Source organism: Nomascus leucogenys, chromosome 18 (assembly GCF_006542625.1).
Source record: "Nomascus leucogenys isolate Asia chromosome 18, Asia_NLE_v1, whole genome shotgun sequence".
NCBI lineage: Eukaryota > Metazoa > Chordata > Mammalia > Primates > Hylobatidae > Nomascus > Nomascus leucogenys.
This window is the reverse complement of record NC_044398.1, coordinates 75,809,934-75,835,158: the sequence shown is the minus strand read 5'-3', so window position 1 is coordinate 75,835,158 and position 25,225 is coordinate 75,809,934. Positions and strand designations below refer to the sequence as shown.

The following is a 25,225-nucleotide window of genomic DNA, read 5'->3' as shown; positions in this document are numbered from 1 at the left end:
GTATAGCTGTACTTTCTTTATCCATACAGGTAGATGTCTAGTAAATATCAGAATCCATGAACACTGGATTTTAATAATGTAAAAGTATATTTTTAGCACTTATGTATTATTTGCATAGCTGCACATATGTACTATAGGACATGGCTTTCGTAGGCTGTTATGGATAAAAATATATTTGGAGTAAATGTCAGTTAATGATTTTGGTGATCAACTTGCAAACCACATATTTTGTATCAAGGAAAAAAAATGTCGGACTGCTTTCACTTCTCTTTATTAGATGGTGATTTCTTTATACTAAAGTGAATCAGTGAAATGAATTTCAAACTGCAACACTGTTTTCTAGAAGTTATGCAGTTCTTTCATTTGCTAAATCTTTAATCTGTATTTCAAAAGACATTACTGTTAGCTAATGTTGACATTATAATTTATAATTTATTTGTCAGGTCTGGGAAACAGAAGACCTGAATTTTTATGGTACATATGTTCATTTCTCATAATTGCAAACAAAACTCTTCCACTTTGGATTCATTTTTTATTTAATGTGATAAAGAATGACACCATTGATGTATTTAAACATTTTTATTTTTGAAAAAATTTATACTAAATTTCTCCCCTTCCAATTATGGCCTTTTAATATTGAGTAAAAGTGTTCAAAGCATTCTTGATTATCTGACGTAATTTTTTATCTACTTGAAATAAAAGTAATTATTTCATAATTAGTTATTTTTTGTAATTCCTGAAATAATTCCTAGAAATAATATTTAGATGCTTACATATAGGTTTTATTTATTTGTTTATTGTTATTTTTTAAGACAGAGTCTTGCTCTGTCACCCTTGCTGGAGTGCAGTGGCGTCAGGCTTCATCTCAGTTCCCTGCAGCCTCCACTTCCTGGCTTCAAGTGAATTCTTGTGCCTCAGCTACCTGAGTAGCTGGAATTACAGGTGTGCACCACCACACCTGACTAATTTTTGGATGTTTAGTAGAGATGGACTTTCCCCATGTTGGGCAGGCTGGTCTCTGCCTCCTGGCCTCGAGTGATCACCTGCCTCAGCCTTCTTAAAGTGCTGGGATTACAGATGTTAGCCACTGAGCCTGGCCTATTTTTTTTTTATTTGTTTAAATCAGTGGTTTTCTGCATGATTGTGCAATAGACTCACCTGTGGAGCTATTACAATACATGGTATATAATTAGAAAAACATATACAAGTCGGCCGGGTGCGGTGGCTCACGCCTGTAATCCCAGCACTTTGGGAGGCTAAGGCGGGCGGATCACGAGGTCAGGAGATCGAGACCATCCTGGCTAACACGGTGAAACCCCGTCTCTACTAAAAATACAAAAAATCAGCCGGGCGTGGTGGCGGGCGCCTGTAGTCCCAGCTACTCGGGAGGCTGAGGCAGGAGAATGGCGTGAACCTGGCAGGCGGAGCTTGCAGTGAGCCGAGATCGCACCACTGCACTCCAGCCTGGGCGACAGAGCGAGACTCCGTCTCAAAAAAAAAAAAAAAAAAAGAAAAATATATACAAGTCTAGGGTTCATCCACAACCTGTTGAAATAAGAATTTCTCTTCCAGGCAGCTATGTTTTTAAAAGCTTACAGCTAATTCTGATGCATACTCCTACATTTTCTAAATAGCATTTGTGTTTCTGTCCTTCCTATACATCATCATGACAACTAATATTTAAAGCTATGGGGATGTATTTAATATCAGATTTTTGTAGTTTTACAAAAAGACTTTTGACTTCTCTATGGTTTAGTTTCTTTTGTGTAAAGTGAGGGGATTTGGTGGAGGAGATCTTTGCACCAAATATGAATCTATGAGAATAGTTTTATTTTTGGCTTCAAATTCATAACATATATTGGCCAGTTAATCTTGGAAATAGCTTCTTATCCGTAGAAATGAATGCTTCTCAGATGAGTATTGAATGACCTTTGTTCTTAATGACCAATATATTTTCATATGTAAATATTGTTCAGTTAAGCAAAAAAGATTATGGGATTCTATATTTAAAAATTTGTCATGTTATACTGATTGGGTTCAATTTTAAGGCATTAATTTTTTGTTTATCAGAGCATCATTCGTTGTGATGAAGATGAAGCTCACCTTGCCTCTGTGTATTGCACTGTGTGTGCAACTCATTTGTGCTCTGAGTGTTCTCAAGTTACTCATTCTACAAAGACATTAGCAAAGCACAGGCGAGTTCCTCTAGCTGATAAACCTCATGAGAAAACCATGTGCTCTCAGCACCAGGTGCATGCCATTGAGTTTGTTTGCTTGGAAGAAGGTTGTCAAACTAGCCCACTCATGTGCTGTGTCTGCAAAGAATATGGAAAACACCAAGGTCACAAGGTATGAATTTAATTATTAATCAATTGGATCACTGTAGCTACTTTACCAGCTCAGTATTCATTTTCACTGACCTGATTCTTTATTCTGAAAGTAGGGATTGAAGAAGAGTTAAGTGATGAATGATTGGGTTTGGTAGCATGAAAATAAAATAGATTTAATTTCTGAATGTTATAAAAAAAAACTTCAAAGAGGCGTCATGATTCTTCACAAAAAAATAGCTTTCGAGCAGGAAACAAACATTCTGTTTGCGTGCATGTTTTCATAATGCACCAGATTGTTTTGACAATATTTATGTCTGTTAGCGCTTACTTAGGATATAATTTTAGAGATAGTCTCTTGGTTTCTTGTTTAGCAATAAATGGACTTCCAAATTTTAACTTACTTCTTTGCAGTGCAGTTTTCTTATAAAGGAGTGAAAGTAAATTAGTATTTTTCTGTGTTATAAAAGTCATTTGTGGCTGATGCTTTATTGTATTAATAGGGATTTAAATAGTTTTTTATATTAGTCAATACTATGACTTCTTTTCTCTAATTATGCTACATTTTATAGCATTCAGTATTGGAACCAGAAGCTAATCAGATCCGAGCATCAATTTTAGATATGGCTCACTGCATACGGACCTTCACAGAGGAAATCTCAGATTATTCCAGAAAATTAGTTGGAATTGTGCAGCACATTGAAGGAGGAGAACAAATCGTGGAAGATGGAATTGGAATGGCTCACACAGAACATGTATGGATTTTTTTTCTTCTTCACTTTCTCCTTCTTTTTTATTTTTCATATTTTCACCTTCTACTAAGTATTTAATGGGCAATTACAATTTGCCAGTATTGCACCAGTCATTAGGAAGTTTTTTAAAAGTCTCTGTCTTTCAGGAACTCATTCATCATGGAAAAGAGAGAGTTTGAAATATGGTAACTGTTTTATGGAGGAGAAGTACAGGGTGCTTTGGCATCACAAAACAGGGGCAATGATTTATGGAGGTTAGAGAAATCCTTATAGAAGAAATGATGTTTAAGCTGAGATTTGAAGAAATTCAGTCAGGGAAAAGGGCAGAACGGGGAATGAATTGTCCCAAGAAGGAAACAATATGTTAAAATGTTTGGAAGTGAGGATTGCACATATTGTAGAGACTTAAAGAAGCTCACTGTAGTTAGAGCTTTAAGTATTGAATGGGACATGACAAGAAAAGAGGATATGGAGAGTTCAAAGCCAAATCATGCAGGATCTTGTCAGCCATGTTAAGGAGTTCAGAACTTAGTTTAAGGACAGTGATGAGCCATTGGAGAATTGACATAGGAATGACATAATCAGGTTTTCCTTAAGAAAGGTTGTTTTAAATGCAGAAAATGAATTGGAGGAGCAACAAAATTGGAAGCAAGTAGACCTATTAGGATGTTGTTAAAGTTTTCTAGTTAAAATTCTGGAGATGTTTATGGCCTATAATACACCAGGGTAGTGAGAGTGGACACAAGTCAATGGATTTGAGATTTTAAATAAGTAGAATAGATAGGTCTTAGTGATTAATTGTTAATATTGATTGGATAGGTAACTTGGAGGTGATGAGGCATGATCAGATTTTGGGTGTATTTTGAAGTCAGCAGAATTTGCTGAGGGACTAGTGGGCTATGAAAGAGAGGTGATAATGATGACTCCAGTTGTTTTTGCTTCAACATCGTGAAGGATGGAGTTGCCATTTACCAAGACAGAGGCAATTAGGTTTGGGAATAGGGGAGACTGGAGATTAGGCATTCCATTTTGCTTGAGATGTCATTTATAAACAGTTGAATTTCCAACATCTGTGCATTAGGGGAAAGATCTAGCATGGAGATTTATATTTTGGAATTTAATATAGATGGTATTTAAACAACGTCTCGCTCGGTCACCCAGGCTGGCATGCAGTGATGTGATCACCACTCACTGCAGCCTTGACTTCTGGGGCTCAATCAATCCTCCCGCCTCAGCCTCCTGAGTAGCCAGGACTACAGGCACATGCCACCACGCCTGGCTAATTTTTTCTATTTTTTGTAGAGACAGGGTTTTGCCATGTTGCCTAGGCATAAATTTTAAATATTTCACAGGTAAAATCTTTATTAACATTACAGTTGCTTAAAATTTATTTTCATTTTCTTAGGTACCAGGGACTGCAGAGAATGCCCGGTCATGTATTCGAGCTTATTTTTATGATCTACATGAAACTCTGTGTCGTCAAGAAGAAATGGCTCTAAGTGTTGTTGATGCTCACGTCCGTGAAAAATTGATTTGGCTCAGGCAGCAACAAGAAGATATGACTATTTTGTTATCAGAGGTTTCCGCAGCCTGCCTCCATTGTGAAAAGACTTTGCAGCAGGTAGGTAGTTTAAATGTGGTTAGGGACTTAGTTGTAAGTTTAAGTAGAGAATTACCAGAGGTATACATTAGTGTATTTTATTAATATTTTGTGTCTTCTGTATGCAGTAACTTTGTGCTTAGGAAATGGTCTGCAACCTTGAATTATTTCACTAGTGTGGAATTATCAGTGTCGTTCATGTGCCCTCCCCACCATAAACCATGGGTTCTTGAGGCCTTCTAACTTCTTGCCATTCTTCAGTTATGCCAAATCATTTTACTCTTCTTTGCCAAGCATATATGTAGTTTTTTTTTTTTTTCTGCTTGGAGTGCATATATCTCTCTTTTCTAATAGTGGAAATCTTCCTTCTCCTTCAAGGTCCAGCTTAAATATTTGCCTTTCTTTGAAGCTTTCTATTTGTTGGTCTTTTTTTGAGTGCCTCTCTAGCATGTACTGCCTACCTCTGCTGTAATTCAGTGATTCTTCACTGTTAGAGCAAACGTATGTTTTGTGATGGTTGAGATACCATAAGCAATTTGTTACCCAGTTTGCAGATGACTGACTTTTTTAAATAAATGAGATTCAGTTATTCTAACACAAATGTCAGCTTTACCCATTTGTGTTTTGGATCTGTTTTCCTAAGTGTGAGGTATAAGAATAACTATTGCCCTAGGAATTTCAGAAAAGCTGCAGTCTGTGTTATCTTCACTGATATATTGCTAATAATTGTGTTGATTTCAAATCAGAGTAGGCTAAGCCTTTTACCATTGTAGAGCTTTTTCTCTTAAATATCTGATTACACTTACATGAGAGTGGCCAGTCTATAGCCCCATCAGTCTTGGGTTATCATTTAGTCCTTACCACATTGAATTGTAACAGTTGATATGTATGCTATTTATTAAGTTGATTTTCAGCTCCAAACTTACTCTTCTATCCTCTATTTTGTAATACTAGGGCTAGAACTCTACAGACCTCATAATTGTGTTGCCAGCTGGGCCCATGTTAGGTACTATCAAGAGGGGGCATAGTTACTCATGTGAGGAGACCACCCTTCTTGGAGGTTTGAGTTTCAGCTCCATGAGCCACTCCTGCAAGTTTCTAAGTTTTAATAATTCTAACCTCTTCCTTTTATTCCCTCAGCACTGGAAGTGGTAGCTATGTTATTTCATACAATTGCTACCTCCATAATACTTCAGAGTTCCTTTTACCCTTTTAGCTACCTAGTTAATAACTACACCTAGTTAACAGTTTTTATTTTAAGTTCTTTCTATTCAAATAATGGTGTGATTTGTGTCTTCTGATTTGACCTTGAATGACACAATATGCCTATGTGTTTTAGATGCTGACCTTGTTCATCTTTGATGCATCTTGTTCATCATTGTGTCACTAAATTCTTTGCATCTAGATAGAAAGAGCTTAATAAATACATGTTTAACTCACGGCGGATAATGAAGCTACACAGCAAAATCAGAGTGGAGTTATGTCCTAAATCATATTTACTTGAACACTTAAAAGTATTTTCATATTTATTTTATGAAAAAGTATGTTCATAGTTGCTGAAATATTTAAGTGTTTTAGAGTTTCTGAAATGTTATGCCAAAATGACTGGTATATTAGTCCATTTTCACACTGCTCTACAGGTACTTCCTGAGACTGGGTAATTTATAAAGGAAAGGGGCCTAATTTACAGGTTTGCATGGCTGGGGAGGCTTCAGGAAAGTTAGACAATCATGGGGGAAGGCGAAGGGGAAGCAAGCACCTTGTTTACAAGATGGCAGGAGAGAGAGAGAGAGAGAGAGAGAGAGAGAGAGAGCAAAGGGGAGGTGCCACACTTTAAAACCATCAGATGTCATGATTAATCACTATCATGAGAACAGCATGAGGGAAACTGCCCCCATAATCCAATCACGTCCCTCCCTTGACATGTGGGGATTACAATTCGAGATGAGATTTGGGTGAGGACATAGAGCCAAACCATATCAACTGGTAATTTTTAATGATACAGTATTATCTATGTTAATGCAAAAAAATCAAGGTCTTGGGTTCATTTTTCATATGGACCTATTAGTTTTGTTCTATTTTATAACTACAGAATACTAACCAATGTTCTTTAAAGTTCCCACTACAGAGAAAATTGAACAGAGGAATGGATGGAACATCACAAATTGATCTTCAATTCTGAGAACATAATTTAATCATCCATCCACTCTAAACAAATTATGCATCATCTAAAGTTCTTGGCATGATACTGGATGCTGATAATTTATTCATTTAGCAAATATGTATTGAGTACCTAACATATGCCATGTATTTAAAATATATCAGTGGACATAATAAGCAAAAAGCCATAATCTTGTGAAATTAGCATTCTAGCAAGAAGACAGGCAATAAGCCATAATCATATCTAAGTAAGTTAATTATACTATATGTTAGAAAGTTCTGAGAGCTAATCAAAAAAGAATTCTGCAACTACATGTTTGTGTTTGTACAGCAGATTGCATTATTAAGTAGAGTAGTCAGGGTAAGCATTATTGAGGGAAGGTGAGATTTGAGCAAAGATTCAAGTAAAAAGTTGAAGGAATTCGTTCAGGCCGTAACTGGAAGAACATCATTCTAGCTGAGGAAATGTTCATAGCAAAAACCCTAGGGCAGCATGCCTGGTATGTTTGAGGAACAGGAAAATAGGCCTCTTGACTGGAGTAGAATAAGCGAAGGACAGAGTAATAGGAGCTGAAATCAGAGGTTAATAGAAAATTATATGTAAGGAAGGCCCTGGGAGGCATTATAAGGACTTCAATTGTTTTTTTTTTTTTTTTTTTTTTTTTGGCCGGGGGCGGGAGGAGTGGGTTGGGGACAGGGTCTTGCTCCCAGGCTAGCTAGAGTGCAGTGATGCAGTCTTGTCTCACTATACCTTCTGCCCCCTGGGCTCAAGTGATCCTCCTGCTTGAGCCTCCTGAGTAGCTGGGACTACAGGGTCAAGCCACCACATCCAGCCAATTTTTTTGTATTCAAAAGAGTTTCGCCATGTTGCCCCCTGGGCTCGAGTGATCCATCTGCCTCGGCCTCCCAAAGTGCTGGGACTACAGGTGTGAGCCACCATGCCTGGGTGGACTTCAGCTTTTACTGATTGGGATAGGAGGACCATTGTAGAGTTTTGAGTAGAAGAGTGACTTAATCTTACGTGTTAAAAGGATTGTTCTGGCCTATGTGTCTAAAATAGATTGAAAGAAGGCAAAAATGGAAGGAAGGAATTCAACAGTTAAGCAGCAGTTGTAGAATTCCAGGTGAGAGGTAATAGTGGCTTGGATAATGGGGATTAGAAGTGCCCAGATTCTGGATGTTCAAAAGGATTTGTTAACAGATTGTATGTAGGGCATGTGGGAAAGAGAAAGCAATAATGACTTCAGCGTTTGTCCTGAACAACTGAAACAGTGGAATTGCTGTCAACTAACATGAGTATCTAACAGTGAGCAAAAACATAATACTGCCGTTCTCATGGAGCTTGCATATTATTGGGAGATCTCTTTCATATAAAGACTATGTTGGTATATGTATAGATAGTGTGGAATAATATTCAAGAAACTGGAAAGTTCTTAACTTTGAGGAGTGGACCTGTATTCTTCATTTGTTTTAACGAATACACGTATATCTGAAATTATTTTTTAAACTTTTTATAGACGTAGAACATAGATACAGAAATGTATGCATAAGTATTCAGTTGGCTGAATTTTCAGACTGATCATTAATGTGTAACTAGCACTCAGATCAAGTACCAGAACATTGTCAGTACCCCAGTAGTCCCCTCATACTCACTTCTGGCCACTACCTGCCTTTCCCACCATGATAAACCACTATCTTGACTTCTAATGTGTATCTTAATTTTGGTTGTTTTGGTAATTAAATGAAATCATACAGTATGAATTCTCCATGCCATGTCATCTTATACTGCACATTGTTTGTGAAATTTCTATCATCACTTGTAGCTATGGTTTATTCTCACTGTGATGTAGTGTTCCATTTATCTATATGCTACAATTTATCCATTCTTTTGTTGCTAGATCCTTAAATTATTTATTAATGCCCAATTATTATTCTTGTCAAATTTACATTTAACTTTGACTACTATAATGTTAAAACTGCTTTTATTGTGAGTTGGTAATATAAGTCTCTTTTCCTTATTTCTTATAAAAAGTTTATAAGAAATATTGTTTTGCCTCTTATAGGATGATTGTAGAGTTGTCTTGGCAAAACAGGAAATTACAAGGTTACTGGAAACATTGCAGAAACAGCAGCAGCAGTTTACAGAAGTTGCAGATCACATTCAGTTGGATGCCAGCATCCCTGTCACTTTTACAAAGGTAATGTACTGTACTTTATTTTTAGGTATTTTTTCTGACAAGTCATAATTGATTTACGTTTCATGATAATCACCTTAAAGAGACAACCATGAAATTCCTGAATTAGGGGATTTTTTTTTTTTTTATTATACTTTAAGTTTTAGGGTACATGTGCACAATGTGCAGGTTTGTTACATATGTATCCATGTGCCATGTTGATTTCCTGCACCCATTAACTCGTCATTTAGCATTAGGTATATCTCCTAATGCTGTCCCTCCCCCCTCCCCCCACCCCACAACAGTCCCTGGAATGTGATGTTCGAATTAGGGGATTTTTAAGAAAACTTTTATCAGTGGAAAATAGAAATGGTGTGCTCACTTCGGCAGCACATATACTAAAATTGGAATAAGAAGATTAGCATGGCCCCTGTGCAAGGATGACACACAAATTTGTGAGGTGTGCCATATTTTTAAATTTAAAAAAGTAAAAATAAGCAAATATAAATGGTATATATATGGTATATATATTGAATCTTCCTGTATCCATCACCCACTTGAGCAATTATAAACTTATTTCATCTCCCCTTTTACCTACTCCTTTTTCTACCTACAATCTCCCAGGGTATTTTGAAGCAAATCCTAATATCATATTATTTCATCCCAACATCTTATTTCATCTATGAAATATTTTAGGGTGTATCTCCAAAAGATAAGGACTCTTTTTAAAAACATAATTGGGGCCAGGTGTGGTGGCTCACACATGTAATCACAGCACTTTGGGAGGCTGAGGCGGGTGGATCACCTGAGTTCAGGAGTTTGAGACCAGCCTGACCAACATGGAGAAACCCCATCTCTACTAAAAGTACAAAAATTTTTAGCGTAGTGGTGCATGCCTGTAATCCCAGCTACTTGGGAGGCTGAGGCAGGATAATCACTTGAAACCAGGAGGCGGAGGTTACAGTGAGCTGAGATCACGCCACTGCACTTCAGCCTGGGTAACAAGAGCAAAACTCCACCTCAAAAACTAAACAAAACAAAAATAATTGGGCATGGTGGCATACCTTATAGTCCCAGTTACTCAGGAGGCTGAGGTGAGAGGATGGCTTGAGCCCAAGACTTCAAGACCAGCCTGGGAAATATAGTGAAATTCCCATCACTTAAAAAATAAAGCCAAAATATCATTATTACATAAAAAAGTTTAATAATAAGTCTCTAATATTTTCACTAATATTATCAACTATTGTTAGTATTCAAATTTCTCAGATCGTTTTCAAAACAATTTTTTTAATGGTTGCTTTATTTTAGATACAATCCAAGCAAGTTTCATACTTGGGATTTGGTTGATATATTTAAACCTCTTTTAAAGTGGGTTCTCCCTGATTAAAAAGTGTTCATGTGTACCATTTTGCTTTCTATTTTTAGGGGCTGTTTTTTTTAAATTTAATTATGTTTTCACAATTATGTGAAATGTTTATGTGATCCAGAGTCAAATGTTCAAAGCAAGGTTTATTCAGAGAAATCTAGCTTTTTTGCCTGTTCCTTCTAGCCTTTTTACTTCATTCCCCATAGAAAATCATTTAGAATTTTTTCTTAGTTTTAGTCATCATTTTAAAAAGTATAGAGACATATGTTTATATATTTGTATGCACACCACTTGGATTTAAAAGGTGAAATACCTTACACACTTTTTTTTTCCTGCTCTTTTTGCTTAACTGTACATCCTAAACATCACTCTGTAGCAGTATAAAGTGACATTTTTTGTTCCTTTTTCCAGCTGCAAGGTACTTCATTGTGAGGATATGCCACGCTTATTTATCGTAGTAAAAAACACATAATAAAAAATTTACTATCTATCTCAACCATTTAAAAATATACAGTTCAGTACTGTTAAGTATATTCACATTGTTAAACAGATATCCAGAAATTTTTCATTTTGTAGAACTGAAACTCTATACCCTTTAAACAATTCCCCTCAGCCTCCTCTCATCGGTCCCTGGTAACCACTATTGTATTTTTCCCTTATGAATTTGACTTGATACCTCATATAAGTGGAATCATACAGTATTTGCCTTTTTGTGGCTGGCTTATTCCACTTGGCCTGTCATCAAAATTCATCCATATTGTAGCATGTGAAAGGATTTTCTTCCATTTTAAAGCTGAATAATATTCCATTGCATGTGTGATATGGTTTGGCTGTGTCCTCACCCAAATCTCAAATTGAATTGTATCTCCCAGAATTCCCACATTTTTGGGAGGGACCCAGGAGAAGGTAATTGAATAATGGGGGCCAGTCTGTCCCATGCTATTCTTGTGATAGTGAATAAGTCTCATGAGATCTGATGGGCTTATTAGGGGTTTCTGCTTTTGCTTCTTCCTCATTTTTCTCTTGCCACCACCATGTAAGAAGTACCTTTTGCCCCTCGCTATGATTCTGAGGCCTCCCCAGCCATGTGGAACTGTAAGTCCAATTAAACCTCTTTTTGTTCCCAGTTTCGGGTATGTCCTTATCAGCAGTGTGAAAATGGACTAATACAGTAAATTGGTACCAGTAGAGTGAGGTGTTGCTGAAAGGATACTCAAAAATATGCAGGCAACTTTGGAACTGGGTAACAGGTAGAGGGTGGAACAGTTTGGAGGGCTAAGAAGAAGACAGGAAAGTGTGAGAAAGTTTGGAACTTCCTAGAGACTCGTTGAATGACTTTGACAAAAATACTGATAATGATATGGACAGTGAAATCCAGGCTGAGGTGGTCTCAGAGGGAGACGAGGAACTTGTTGGGAACTGGAATGAAGGTGACTCTTGTTACTGTTTTAGCAAAGAGACTGGTGGCATTTGCCTAGAGATTTGTGGAACTTTGAACTTGAGAGAGATGATTTAGGGTATCTGGTGGAAGAAATTTCTAAGCAGCAAGGCATTCAAGAGGTGACTTGGGTTCTGTTAATGGCCTTCAGTTTTATAAGGGAAGCAGAGCATAAAAGTTTGGAAAATTTGCAGCCTGATTGTGCGATAGAAAAGAAAAACCCATTTTCTGGGGAAAAATTCAAACCGGCTGCAGAAATTTGCATAAGTAGCAAGGAACCTAATGTTAATACCTAAGACCAAGGGGAAAATGTCTCCAGGCCATGTCAGAGACCTTCATGGCAGCCCCCCCCATCACAGGCCTGGAGGTTCAGGAGGAAAAAGTGGTTTCATAGGCTGGGCCCAGGGTCCCCATGCTGTGTGCAGCCTGGGGACTTGGTGTCCTGAGTCCCAGCTCCTCCAGCTGTGGCTGAAAGGGGCCAATGTAGAGCTCGGGCTGTGGCTTCAGAGGGTGGAATCCCCAAGCCTTGGCAGCTTCCATGTGCTGTTGTTGAGCCTGTGGGTGCACAGAAGTCAAGAATTGAGGTTTGGGAACCTCTGCTTAGATTTCAGAAGATGTATGGAAACACCTAGAAGCCTAGGCAAAAGTTTGCTGTAGGGGCAGGGTTTGGAGGGGCCAGGGGCAGAATGATATGCTTGAGATTTTGGCTGTGCCCCCACCCAAATCTCAACTTGAATTGTATCTCCCAGAATTCCCATGTGTTATGGGAGGGACCCAGGGTGAGGTAATTGAATCATGGGAGCTGGTCTTTCCTGTACTATTCTCGTGATAGTGATTAAGTCTCACGAGATCTGATGGGTTTATCAGAGGTTTCTGCTTTTGCTTCTTCCTCATTTTTCTCTTGCCGCTGCCATGTAAGAAGTGCTTTTTGCCTCCTGTCATGATTCTGAGGCTTCCCCAGCCATGTGGAACTGTAAGTCTAATTAAACCTCTTTTTCTTCCCAGTCTCGGGTATGTCTTTATCAGCAGCATGAAAATGGACTAATACAATGTGTATACCACATTTTGTTTGTTCATTCATCTGTTGATGGAAACTTGGGTAGCTTCCACTTCTTGGTTTACTGGGAATATTGCTGCTGTGCACGTGATTGTACAAATACCTCTTCAAGACCCTGCTTTCATGGTCTTTTGGATATATACACAGAAGTGAAGTTGGTAGATCATATAGTAGTTCTGTTTTTGAGGAATCACCATACTGTTTTCCATAATGGTTGCACCATATTACAGTTCCACCAGTAGTGCACAAGGGTGCAGTTTCTCCACATTTTCACCAACACTTGTTATTTTCTGTTTTTGGATAGTAGTCATCCTGATTGGTTTGAAATGATACCTTATTTGTTTTGATATCCATATCTCTGATGACTAGTGCCGTTAACCATCTTTTCATATAATTGTTGGCCATCTGTATATTGCCTTGAATATGTCTATTTCAGTCCTTCGCTCACTTTGTGATTGGGTTGACTATTTTTGTTGTTGAATTGTAGGAGTTTATATATTCTGGATATTAATTCCCTATCAGATCTGTGACTTTCAAATATTTTCTCCCATTTCATAGGTCGATTTTTCACTCTGTTGATGTTGTCATTTTATGCACAAAAATTGCAAATTTGATGTAGTCTATTTTTGCTTTTTTTTTTTTTTTTTTTTTTACTGTGCTTTTGGTGTATCCATGAAGTCATTCTCAAATGCAATATCATAAGGCTTTTCCTCTGTTTTTTCTTCTAGGAGTTTTATGGTTTGGGGTCTTAAGTGTATGGCCATTTTGAGTTAATTTTTGTAGGTGATGTAAGATACACAACATCCTTTTGCATGTAGATATTCAGTTTCCCCAGCATCATTTATTGAAGAGGCTGTCTTTTCATTGAGTGGTCCTGGCACCCTTGTTGAAGATCATGTGACCCTATTCCTGAGGGTTTATTTCTGGGCTCTCTCTTCTATTCTGTTGGTTTGTATGTCTCATTTTTATGCCAGTACCACATAGTTTTCATTATTGTAGCTGATATGGCTTGGATCTATCCTGCCCAAATCTCATGTCCACTTGTAATCCCCAATGTTGAAATGGGGCCTGGTTGGAGGTGACTGGATCATGGGGGCAGTTTCTCATGAATGGTTTAGTATCATCCCCCTTGGTACTGTCTTTGCCATAATAGGTGAGTTCTCATGAGAACTCATGAGAGGTGTGGCACCTCCCCCACCCTCTCTCTTGCTCTCTCTTGCTCCTGCTCCTGCCATGTGAAATGCCTCACTCCCTCTTTGCTTTCCATCATGATTGTAAGTTTCCTGAGGCTTTCCCTGAAGCCAAGCTGATGCCAGCATCATGCTTCCTGTACAGCCTGTGGAACTGTGAGCCAATTAAACTTTTCTTTATAAATTACCCAGTCTCAGGTATTTCTTTATAGCAGTGTGAAAACAGAACAATACATTAGCTTTGTAATATATTTTGAAGTAAGGAAGTGTGAGTCCTCCAACTTTTTTCTTTTTCAAAATTGTTTTGGCTATTCAGGGTCACTTGAGCTTCCTTATAAATTTTAGCTTAATTTTTTCTATCTCCACAAAAAACATGATTGGGATTTTGATAGGGATTGCATTGAATCTATATAAATTACCCGGGCTATTATTCACATCTTAATATTATGTCTTTCAATCCATGGACATGGAATGTCTATTTATGTCTTAATTTATTTTAGCAATATTTGTAGTTTTTAGTGTACAAGTCTTTCACCATCTTGGTTAGGTGTATGCCTACATATTAGGTTGGTGCAAAAGTAATTGTGGTTTTTGCCATTAAAAGTACTGGTAAAAGCCGCAGTTACTTTTGCACCAACATAGTATCTTAAGACTTTCACCATCTTGGTTGAGTTTATTCCTAAGTATCTTAAACTTTTTTTTCTCTCCATGTTCAGAGAAACTTCTTTAGTCATGAACTATAAAAATGATCCCTGAAAGTATAATTTTGATGCTATTGTAAGTAGAATTGTTTCCTTAATTTCCTTTTGGGATTTTTATTGTTAATGTATAGAAATGCAACTGATTTTCATGTTAATTTTATATCCTGAAACTTTGTTGACTTTATTCTTTCTAATAGGTCTTTTTGTGTGGACTCTTTAGGGTTTTCTACATAGAAGATCATGTCATCTGTGAAGAGATATAATTTTGCATCTTCCTTTACAATTTGGATGTCTTTTATCATTTTTCTTGCCTAATTGCTCTGTGGGCATCTTCTTGTTCTTTATCTTAGAGAAAAAGCTTTCAGTTTTTTGAGTATGATGTCAGCTGTGGGCATTTCATATATGGTATATGTTAACTGAGGCAGTTTCCTGCTATTCCTAGTTTGTTGAATGTTTTTATTATGCAAGGGTATTGAATTTTGTTAAATGCTTTTTCAGCAACTATTGAGATGATTACGTGCTTTTTTTCCTCTCATTCTGTGTATTACGCTGATTGATGATGAATAATTCTTGCCTTCTAGGTATAAAGCCCATTTGGTCATGGTGTACAATCCCTTTAATGTGTGGTTGTTTTTTTTTTTGTTTTTTTTTTTGAGGCAGAGTTTCGCTCTTGTTGCCTAGGCTGGAGTGCAGTGGCGCGATCTCGGCTCACTGCAATCTCCACCTTCTGGGTTCAAGCGATTCTTCTGCCTCAGCCTCCTTGTAGCTGAGATTACAGGCATGCGCCACCATGCCTGGGTAATTTTGTATTTTTAGTAGAGACGGGGTTTCTCTATGTTGGTCAGGCTGGTGTCGAACTCCCAACCTCAAGTGATCCACCCCCCTCGGCCTCCCAAAGTGCTAGGATTACAGGCGTGAGCCACCGCGCCCGGCCTAATGTGTTGTTGAATTCAGTTTGCTAGTATTTTGTAGTTTCCTCCTCGTTGCACCTCATCCTCACTACGTCAGATATGCGGAAGGGCAGGGATGAGTGCACAGAATGCCCCAAATTTTATTACCCCTTTCACTGGAATGCCTTCTTGGTTTTATGGCCTGGGTGCTATAGTTTCTTAACTGTTCTCTAGAGTTCTCACAGAAGTAGTTCTGTTCCATATATTGTTTTATTTCTGAGGTGTATAACTGGACTTAAGTATAGATTTGGAGCCATAATATAGATGGTAATTAAAGCTCATGATGAGAATGAAAATATGTAGAATGAGAAAGAGGCCTCATATAGACCCTCAAGAATACCAACATTTAAGAGCTGGATTAAAGAAAAATTAGAAGGAGCATCCAAAAATGGGATAAAACCAAACCAGGAAAAGTTTGTATCATAAAATCCAAGCAAAGAGTGCTCAAAGGAGTAAGCAAAAATAACACATATATTTTGGGAACTGTTGTAAGGACTTTTATATGTATTCTTAAAAGTTAATCCTTTCAAGAATCCTATGTAAATTTGGTACTATTTTAATCCTCCTTTTATGAGATGACAGAAGCAGAGAAATTATGCAGCTAGTAATATATAAAAATGTTCATTATAGCATTATTGGTAATATCATAAAATCAGAAATTACCTAAAATCTATCAGTTGGGGGTTTAGTTAAATTGTGGTTTATGAAATGTAAAGAAGCCATTAAAAGTAAAAGGTTGGTCAATAGGTATTGAAAGGATTCCATAACATACTGTTGAGTGAAACCCATTAGTTTCAATGTTTGGGTAATACTTTTTTTAAAAAAATTGTTTTGTTTGTGTATGTTGGCCAGTATGTGCATGGGAAAGTGTCTGGAGGGATATACATCAGATTCGTAGTAGAAATTTCTGGGAATTGAGCAGCACTTTTTCATTTTAATTAATTTAGCCTTATTGTGAGTTTTTTAGTATAGCATAAAAACATGTTTAAGATTTAGAGGATTCATTTGAGTTAGAAAATCTGAGAAAATTAAGTGGGTATGTATATTCTGTTATACAAAGACAAAGTGGTCAGTTTTACTAAGGCAAGATTTAGCCATGGGGAAGGAGTTCATCTTCTCGAGATCAGACTCAGGATTTTGAGGAATACAATTCAGATTGCAATGGTTGAGGAATGAATAGGAGATGTAGAAATAATAAAGGCGCTAAATGCTATTACTTTTTAACTGCATGTCAAACATATTTAAAAATATTTAAATTATAGGATAATCGTGTTCACATTGGACCAAAAATGGAAATTCGGGTTGTTACGTTAGGATTGGATGGTGCTGGAAAAACTACTATCTTGTTTAAGTTAAAACAGGATGAATTCATGCAGCCCATTCCAACAATTGGTAAGTATGAATATTGGTTTTTACCTTAAAGGACAGTTAATAGACAAACCCTAGCTTACAGCCGAGTTCTTGGGGTCTTATTTGATACTGATCTATCATGGTGGTGGGCTCTTTTCTGGCTCTAAGATATCAGCATCTCAGAGAAAAAAATGCAAGATTGTATGGCTATGAGATTGAAATGTGGATGGGGATAAAAAGACGAAACAGAGTATTAGTGGGACAGTTGGAAGGAATAGAGGATTGGTGATCCTGGCTGAGGGTGTGGGGTGGGGGGTAGTAGTGGAACAGAGCTGGAAGGTACATGGATCCCAAGGTCCTAAGGACCTTGGTGGAAGTTTAGAGGGCTAGGAGCTGTTACAGGTATTCATTCTCCATGTAGGAGTAGGAATGGGGTTGATGAGGCTTCAGTAGATATTGCTGCATATAGATAATTGATAAGTCACAGTTATAAACTGGGGGTTGTCTGTGTTTGATGTGTCATTCATTGTAAATACCAATATAGTATAAAAGTAACTTTTTTTTTTTTAAAACAGGTTTTAATGTGGAAACTGTAGAATATAAAAATCTAAAATTCACTATTTGGGATGTAGGTGGAAAACACAAATTAAGACCATTGTGGAAACATTATTACCTCAATACTCAAGGTGAGAGTTAAACATGACATTTAATTTTTCACATTTTTAGGATGATAGTTTTCAGTGTACTGATTTAACTAGCAAAGCTGATACTTAGGATTAAGTCCTTGACTTAAGTACCGGTGGCCAGTTTCTTATCTTGTAAAAAATGAAAGTAGAAAGATTAGGATATGTACTTTTAGTTTATTCCTGATATACCGTTATTACAGAATAAAAACCATACGTAGCTTAGATACATAGTCAGTTAAGAGTACTCTTGCTTCTCTTAACAGTGAGTGTATATTACCAGTATTATATGGGTGTGATTGCTGGTAGTGTAGTGGTATAGAGTTGAATTTATGTTGTATGATTCTGCTGAATTCAGTTAAACTCAACATTTATCCCATTATAATCTCACTATAGCCCCACTCCCACAGTTCTTTCACAAATAGTTATTACCTGCAGAACTTACAGTGGCTTGCTTTTGACCAAACTGTATTATATCATATCTATACTCTACATAGGTTTTAGTCACATTTGGGTCTTATTCTACACTTTTGCTTCATAGACCCCAACATAGTGCTTACGCTCATGCCACTTATTCTGTATGTTATCCTGCTTTCCACCAAGATGAGAGACTGAATAATTATTTTTACTTTGGGATTTTTGATATTATGAGCCATAATTAATAGAAAAAATGTGTTTTTTTTTTTTTTTTTTTTTTTTTTTTTTGACAGAATCTTGCTTTGTTGCCCAGGCAGGAGTACAGTGGTGTGATTGCATTTCACTGTCACCTCTGTCTCCTGGGCTCAAGCAATCTTCCCACCTTAGCTTCCCAAGTAGCTAGGACTAGGTGTATGCCACCACATTCAGCTAATTTTTTTTTTTTTTTTTTTTTTTGAGATGGAGTCTTGTTGTTGCCCAGACTGGAGTGCAGTGGCACGATCTTGGCTCACTGCAAGCTCCGCCTCCCAGGTTCACGCCATTCTCCTGCCTCAGCCTCCTGAGTAGCTGGGACTACAGGCGCCCGCCAGCATGCCTGGCTAATTTTTTTGTATTTTTAGTAGAGACGGGGTTTCACCATGTTAGCCAGGATGGTCTCGATCTCCTGACCTTGTGATCCACCCACCTTGGCCTCCCAAAGTGCTGGGATTAGAGGCATGAGCCACCGCGCCCGGCCACATTCAGCTAACTTTTAATTTTTTTTTTTTTTTGTAGAGATAAGGTCTCACTATATTGCCCAGGGGTCTCGAACTCCTGGGCTCAAGTGATCCTCTCATCTCAGCCTCCCAGAGTGCTGGGATTATAGGTGTGAGCCACTGTGCCCTACAAAAATGAAATTTTGAATATGAGGAATGGTTGAAAGTCTGGAGATAGTTAACTTAGACATAATACTTTGGAGAGATAAAAATGGTGATGGTTTTTATCTTTTAGTCTTTTATTCAAAGACTAAATATTACAAAAGTAGTATTCGAAGAACAAGTAGCATCAGTAGGTAGAGGATCATGAGGCATATTTTGAAATTCGTTATGTAAAAAATGTTATTTGATATACAGACCAATTTGCATTTGATAGAGCAAGTGTTATAAATCCTTTCCTAGATGGGGAAACTAAACCTGAGAAGTTATGTAAACTACTTGAAATCATACTGTTAATTATTTGTAGGTGCCCCTGCCATACTAGGCAGCCTCTGTGTGAAAATAATGATGGTAGACAAACTCTAACCATAACATAATAATGACATCATTAAATATTTGGTTCATTTACTGAACTTTAGCAAGTGACTGTTTTTTGTTTGTTTGTTTGTTTGTTTTTTGGGGTAGCTGTTGTGTTTGTTGTAGACAGCAGTCATAGAGACAGAATTAGTGAAGCACACAGCGAACTTGCAAAGTTGTTAACAGAAAAAGAACTACGAGATGCTCTGCTCCTGATTTTTGCTAACAAACAGGTAATGCATTTTTATATTGGAATATTTATTTTAGTAGTTTTGTGCATGTCAAAAGGCAACTGGAATATTTCAGAAGACAATCAGTTCAATAGATATTTATAAAGTTTCTTCTGTGTATTTTGAGTACAATCTATGTGAAAATGCTGTGCTGGGTACCTGGGAGTATACAAAATAGAAATAAGGTAGTTAATTCTCACCAGAAACTCCTGTGTATGCATATGAACACATAAGTGAGATCTGAATACAAAGAAGACTGATAAGTAACTTCAGTAACACAGTGTTATGGGAATTAGGAAAGTAGTTCTAAATGTGGCATGTTGTAACATTGCAAAATGTAGGATTTGAGTTGAAATTATGGATGAGGCTGAGTCAGTATGTGAAAGGAAGAACATTATAGACAGAGAAGATTATAGCATGAATGTTTTTAGTTTAGGGAACATCAAGCAGATCTATATGTCAGGTCTAAGTAGAGGATGAAGAGAATTTAGAATAACAGACAAGGCCATGCTGTAAAGGTCTGACAGGGCTACACTGAGAAATTTAGGTTTTATTCTATGAGCAAAGAGGAGTCATCAAAATGTTGGATTAGTGGGTAATAAGATCATATCAGTGTTTCAATACTGTAATTCTGGGGGTAGAATGAATCAGGGCAAAGGACTGGAGACAGGGAGATGCAGTAAATTGCTTAAATAATTCAAGTGAGCATTAACAAGAGTCTGAATTAGAGGAATAGAAAGGCGGAGGCAGATGGAAAAGACTTTGAGGCAGAACTGGTGACTGAATGGGGAGGATGAAGGACTGGGAGTAGCTGAAGATTCCTAGACCTTGAGCCTTTCTAGGAGGATGAGATGCTTTTAAGTAGAGGTAGAAGGAGAGTAGAAGTGGAGCACAGGAGATGTCATGGGAGGGGAAGAGTAGGCTGAAGAATAAAGAATTTTCCCCTTAATAAAAAAGGCAAACTATCAAGAACTGGAATATTTAAGACATGCAAATAAGTCAGTGAAATACCATTTTCTGCTCATCAGATGGTTAAAGATGAAAGTGTTTTATAATCCTCAGACTTATACACAACTGTTACTATTATTATTTTGAGACTGAGTCTTGCTCTGTCACCAGGCTGGAGTGCAGTGGCACAACCTCTGCTCACTTCAACCTCCCCCTCCTAGATTCAAGTGATTCTCCTGCCTCAGCCTCCCAAGTAGCTGGGATTACAGGTGCCTGCTACCACACCCGGCTAACTTTTGTATTTTTAGTAGATTCGGGGTTTCATTGTGTTGGTCAGGCTGGTCTCAAACTCCTGACCTCAAGTGATCTGCCCACCTCATCCTCCCAAAGTGCTGGGATTACAGGTGTGAGCCACTACGCCTGGTCAACACTGTTCGTGGGTTATTAAACTGAGACATTTTCTTGGAGGACAGTTTGGCAATACTCATCAAAGTCCTTTACCCTGCAATTCTACCTTTATATATCTGGTAGATATCCAAAGGTTATCCTACAGATAATTTTGCAAATATACATAAATGTATGTCAACTTGTGTATGTATGTTTATGTACGTATGTGTATACATATGGATTTATAATAGCACATAAGCACAAAACTTCAATCTGAACATTCAGTATAGGACTGGTTAAATTATGTTGCAGCCACACAATGGAAGGGAATTCTGATATTAAAAATAATGCAGACCATCTGTGCTGATAATGGAAAGATACTCATCTTCAACATGTTTACGTAAAAAACAAACAGAAAACCCTGCAAGTTATAGAAAGTCTAAACTATGTTCCTGTTTGTGTCTTGCATGAGTGTGCACGGAAATTTTCTGGAAAAATAGGTTGTAAAACTGGTGGTTGCTCCTGGGAAGTTGGGGCAATGGGTGTTCAGAGTGGGAATGTAGTGAACTCTTCAATATATAACCCTATATATAAACCATTTATTAAGGTTTCTCTGTGTTAATTTTTTTTTCTTTTAAGTTGATGCCTTACACTTAGGCAGGCCAGGCGCGGTGGCTCATGCCTGTAATCCTTGCATTTTGGGAGGCTGAGGTTGGTGGCTCACTTGAGGTCAGGAGTTTAAGACCAGCCTGACTAACATGGTGAAACCTCGTCTCTACCAAAAATACAAAAAAATTAGCCGGGCATGGTAGCACATGCCTGTAATCCCAGCTACTTGGGAGACCAAAGCAGGAGAATCGCTTGAACCAAGAGGCAGAGGTTGCAGTGAGCCAAGATCATGTCACTGCACTTCAGCCTGGGTGACAGAGTAAGACTCCGTCTCAAAAGATAAAAAAATTACTTAGGCAGTATGTTTCCATTTAGGTTGCAAGGCCTTTATCGATTTCATTGTTAAGCTAGCCTTACAAAATATATACATACACACACATATAAGTTAGTTAAACCAAACTAATTTTATCTATTCTTATTAATCTCAGAGTAATTACTGAAACATGAATCTAGGTTTTTTGTTTAGGCTTCTGTTAGAACACTGTCAACAAATTTCTCTATAAATAGTGATAATTAGAAAAATTATAATTTGGATGGACTGATAAAAAATGTGTGTATATCTTTCAGGATGTTGCTGGAGCACTGTCAGTAGAAGAAATCACTGAACTACTCAGTCTCCATAAATTATGCTGTGGCCGTAGCTGGTATATTCAGGGCTGTGATGCTCGAAGTGGTATGGGACTGTATGAAGGGTTGGACTGGCTCTCACGGCAACTTGTAGCTGCTGGAGTATTGGATGTTGCTTGATTTTAAAGGCAGCAGTTGTTTGAAGTTTTGTGGTTAAAAGTAACTTTGCACATAATATGTTTTAAGAAATACATCTCAAAAGATGGTAATTTAGGATGCATATATATATATATATATATATATATATATATATATATATATAAAGGAATCTTGGATTGGGAATTCAGTACACTGCTTTAAAAAAATTTTGTGGCAGAATTAAATTTCTAATTGAGCAGATTAGATTGAATTAAATAGAAATTTATGGAATATACATTCTTTTAAAAAGTATATTTGTTATTTAAGTTTTTCAAATAATATGTGACCAATATACTGGGAAAGAGGTAGTCACAGAGAAAGGGTAAGTGAAGGTTTATTCTTCCAGTGAAAAAAGAATAGCCAGTTGAGTGCCTAATGAGACCTCTGTGTGAAGCAAGTGAAGTATAGCTTCTTCTTTTAACCTGCCTTTTCACTGAATGTTGGCAGCATTTAGTAGTAGAAATGACAGTTGCTTAATGAAATAGAATCCAAACTACATCTTTGGATAATAGGATTACTTTATGTTTATGTTCAGAGTTAACAGAACACCTTTAATGCTAAGAACTATAAGGTATAGAAAATTAATATTTTATATAGTGTTTTATTAACTTTCTCCTACAACATTTTGTATAAAACACAATGAGACAGAGTGAAATGTCACCTAATTAGGCTTGTCAGGTTAGTAATAAACTGAACAGTAATAAAACTGTGAAAGTAATTGGATCTGCATCTATGAAAGACCCATTTCCAGGACTGAACCTAGGTCAGAGCTCTAAATTGGTCCTTCATTTTTCAACATATTTAAAGTAATATTTCTTTCTAATATAATATTGCATCCTTTGTGGGAATGACTATAGGTAAAATGTAGTAAGTTACACAGAACCAGGGTTGGCTTTATGTAAAAGCTAGTGACCTAAATAGAAAATGAACTTCAAGAGAAGTTGTTAGTACAGTGGTGAATGCTTATTACTTACTTCAAACTATTTCCCAAAATAAGTGCATTTATTTTGACAATAAAACTTAAGGCTCTTCATGAGAAGGCCTTGAAAAGTTACTCTAGAGGAAAAATGTCTAAAGGAAAAAAAAAATTCAAAGTTTACATTAATTATTCAGTGTTGTGAGTAAATAAAAATGTGTGCTCTTTACTGTTTTTCATTTTTAAAGGATACTCTCTTATTATGGAAGCACGATTTATTTAAATAGGTACATTGAGACTGTTTTTCAATGTTCTGATACATTAGGATGAAGTTAAATCTTAAACCTTATTAGTTGAATTGTTATAAGGACAGTGATGTCTGGTAACAAGATGTGACTTTTCGGTAGCACTGTTGTGGTTCATTCTTTTCAAATCTATTTTTGTTTAAAAACAATACAACTTTTAGAAAACAAAGCATTAAAAAAAAAAAAAAGCCTGTCAGTGTTATGGGCAATATGTAAATAAGTAAATGTAGTATTTCATCCTTTATTTTTCAGGTAAAAGGTCATGCTGTTACAAGTGTAGTTTGTGTGCATAAATAATACTTCCGAATTAAATTATTTAATATTTGACTGATTTCAATAACTGTGAAAAATAAAAAAGGTGTTGTATTGCTTGTGAGAACTTGTTTACTAGTTAATTGAAGAAAAAAAGTGTAACGCTAAGGTGAACTTGCTTCCCTTTTCACTAATTTTGCTAAACTTTGTAATGCACATTCTTAGCATTTAACTGAACACAATTTAAAAATTGTGCCTGATTATAATGTATGTATAATGGCAGGTGTTTGTGTGTGATTCATTTTTAAAGAAATATTTTTCTCAAGCTCCTATTACTATTTGTGGTTGTATTATTTCACTAATCATTAGTTAAGACTGTGCTAGTCTCCCCTGGGAAACTAAGACAGCTTTTTTATATACAGTATATTAGAATTTTCCTAGTAGCTGAATTTCTGTATTAGGTCCAAATATTACTGTATGTTATATAAAGCAGGTATGTCAAGTGTATAGCCGTAGTCTATAATTCAGGAATGCTTTATAACCATCAGAAGCCATTATTTGCACTACATATATGATAAGTATAGACAGCAATAAAATGTTAAGATCATTTTTAAGAAGTCCCATCATTATTCTTGAAAGTCTCTTTCTTGAACCATCTACCTAATATTATTGCTAGTCGTAACCAATTTAAGAAGTCATTATTTGTGCTGTGGTTAGGAGAGAAAATAAAACAAAATGGGTATGGGTTGGCATGCCTGTCAAATTTGAGATGTAGTAATTTGACACAGCAAAATTTTAGAAATAACGTTTTGAATTTGCAACATAGGCCACATTTACTGATGAGAACAGATACTAAACTTGATCTTAACTACACCTGATCTTAGCCAAAAGGCCGAGAAGTGATGTGCAGGCCACATTTAAATAAGTAATATAACCATAGTGTTTTGAAGGTGGAGCTAAAGTTTTACATTGAACAAAGTGAAACTTTGTTACTGCCTTTTAAATTTTAAATGTAAACTTGTTTCATAAGAAAACATAGTATTTTAAATGACCATTTTAGAAAATGGCTTGCAAAACTTAGCAGTAGCTCATGAATTAATACTGCTAAGAGAAAGGCTTTTTATGTAACACTGGGATACTTCTCAATTGGCAAAGTGGTAACAAAGAAGAAGACAGCTGTATTCTTCCCTAAAAGAATAAATGATGAAAAGGACTAATGAATAAGAATGAAATTATATCCTGATAACTTAAAACATGCTTTTAAAAAGACATGGGCAATGTATGTTTTTAGGTCTGCTGATTAAGTTTTTGATATTA

General features: G+C 36.7%; 1 protein-coding gene and 2 pseudogenes across 2 annotated transcripts in view; 2 read left to right on the top strand and 1 right to left on the bottom strand.

The window, feature by feature from the left end:
• TRIM23 (tripartite motif containing 23) overlaps positions 1-24,525 on the top strand; it is a 35,514-nt gene extending 10,989 nt beyond the window's left edge. The window contains exons 4-12 of one of the 2 annotated variants that reach the window (XM_030798844.1): positions 2,071-2,349; positions 2,900-3,082; positions 4,485-4,700; positions 8,903-9,037; positions 16,978-17,107; positions 17,641-17,751; positions 19,545-19,669; positions 22,238-22,343; positions 22,703-22,911. In XM_030798844.1, the coding sequence (XP_030654704.1) occupies positions 2,071-2,349; positions 2,900-3,082; positions 4,485-4,700; positions 8,903-9,037; positions 16,978-17,107; positions 17,641-17,751; positions 19,545-19,669; positions 22,238-22,343; positions 22,703-22,761 (1,344 nt within the window). In that variant the 3' untranslated portion in view covers positions 22,762-22,911. Of the gene's footprint in view, positions 1-2,070; positions 2,350-2,899; positions 3,083-4,484; positions 4,701-8,902; positions 9,038-16,977; positions 17,108-17,640; positions 17,752-19,544; positions 19,670-22,237 lie in introns of both variants that reach the window. The other variant, XM_003265993.4, reaches the window with a different exon arrangement.
• Positions 9,388-9,488, top strand: LOC115831418 (annotated as a pseudogene).
• Positions 24,526-24,660: 135 nt separating the features above from the next.
• LOC115831398 lies at positions 24,661-24,812 on the bottom strand (annotated as a pseudogene).
• Between the last annotated feature and the right edge of the window lie 413 nt (positions 24,813-25,225).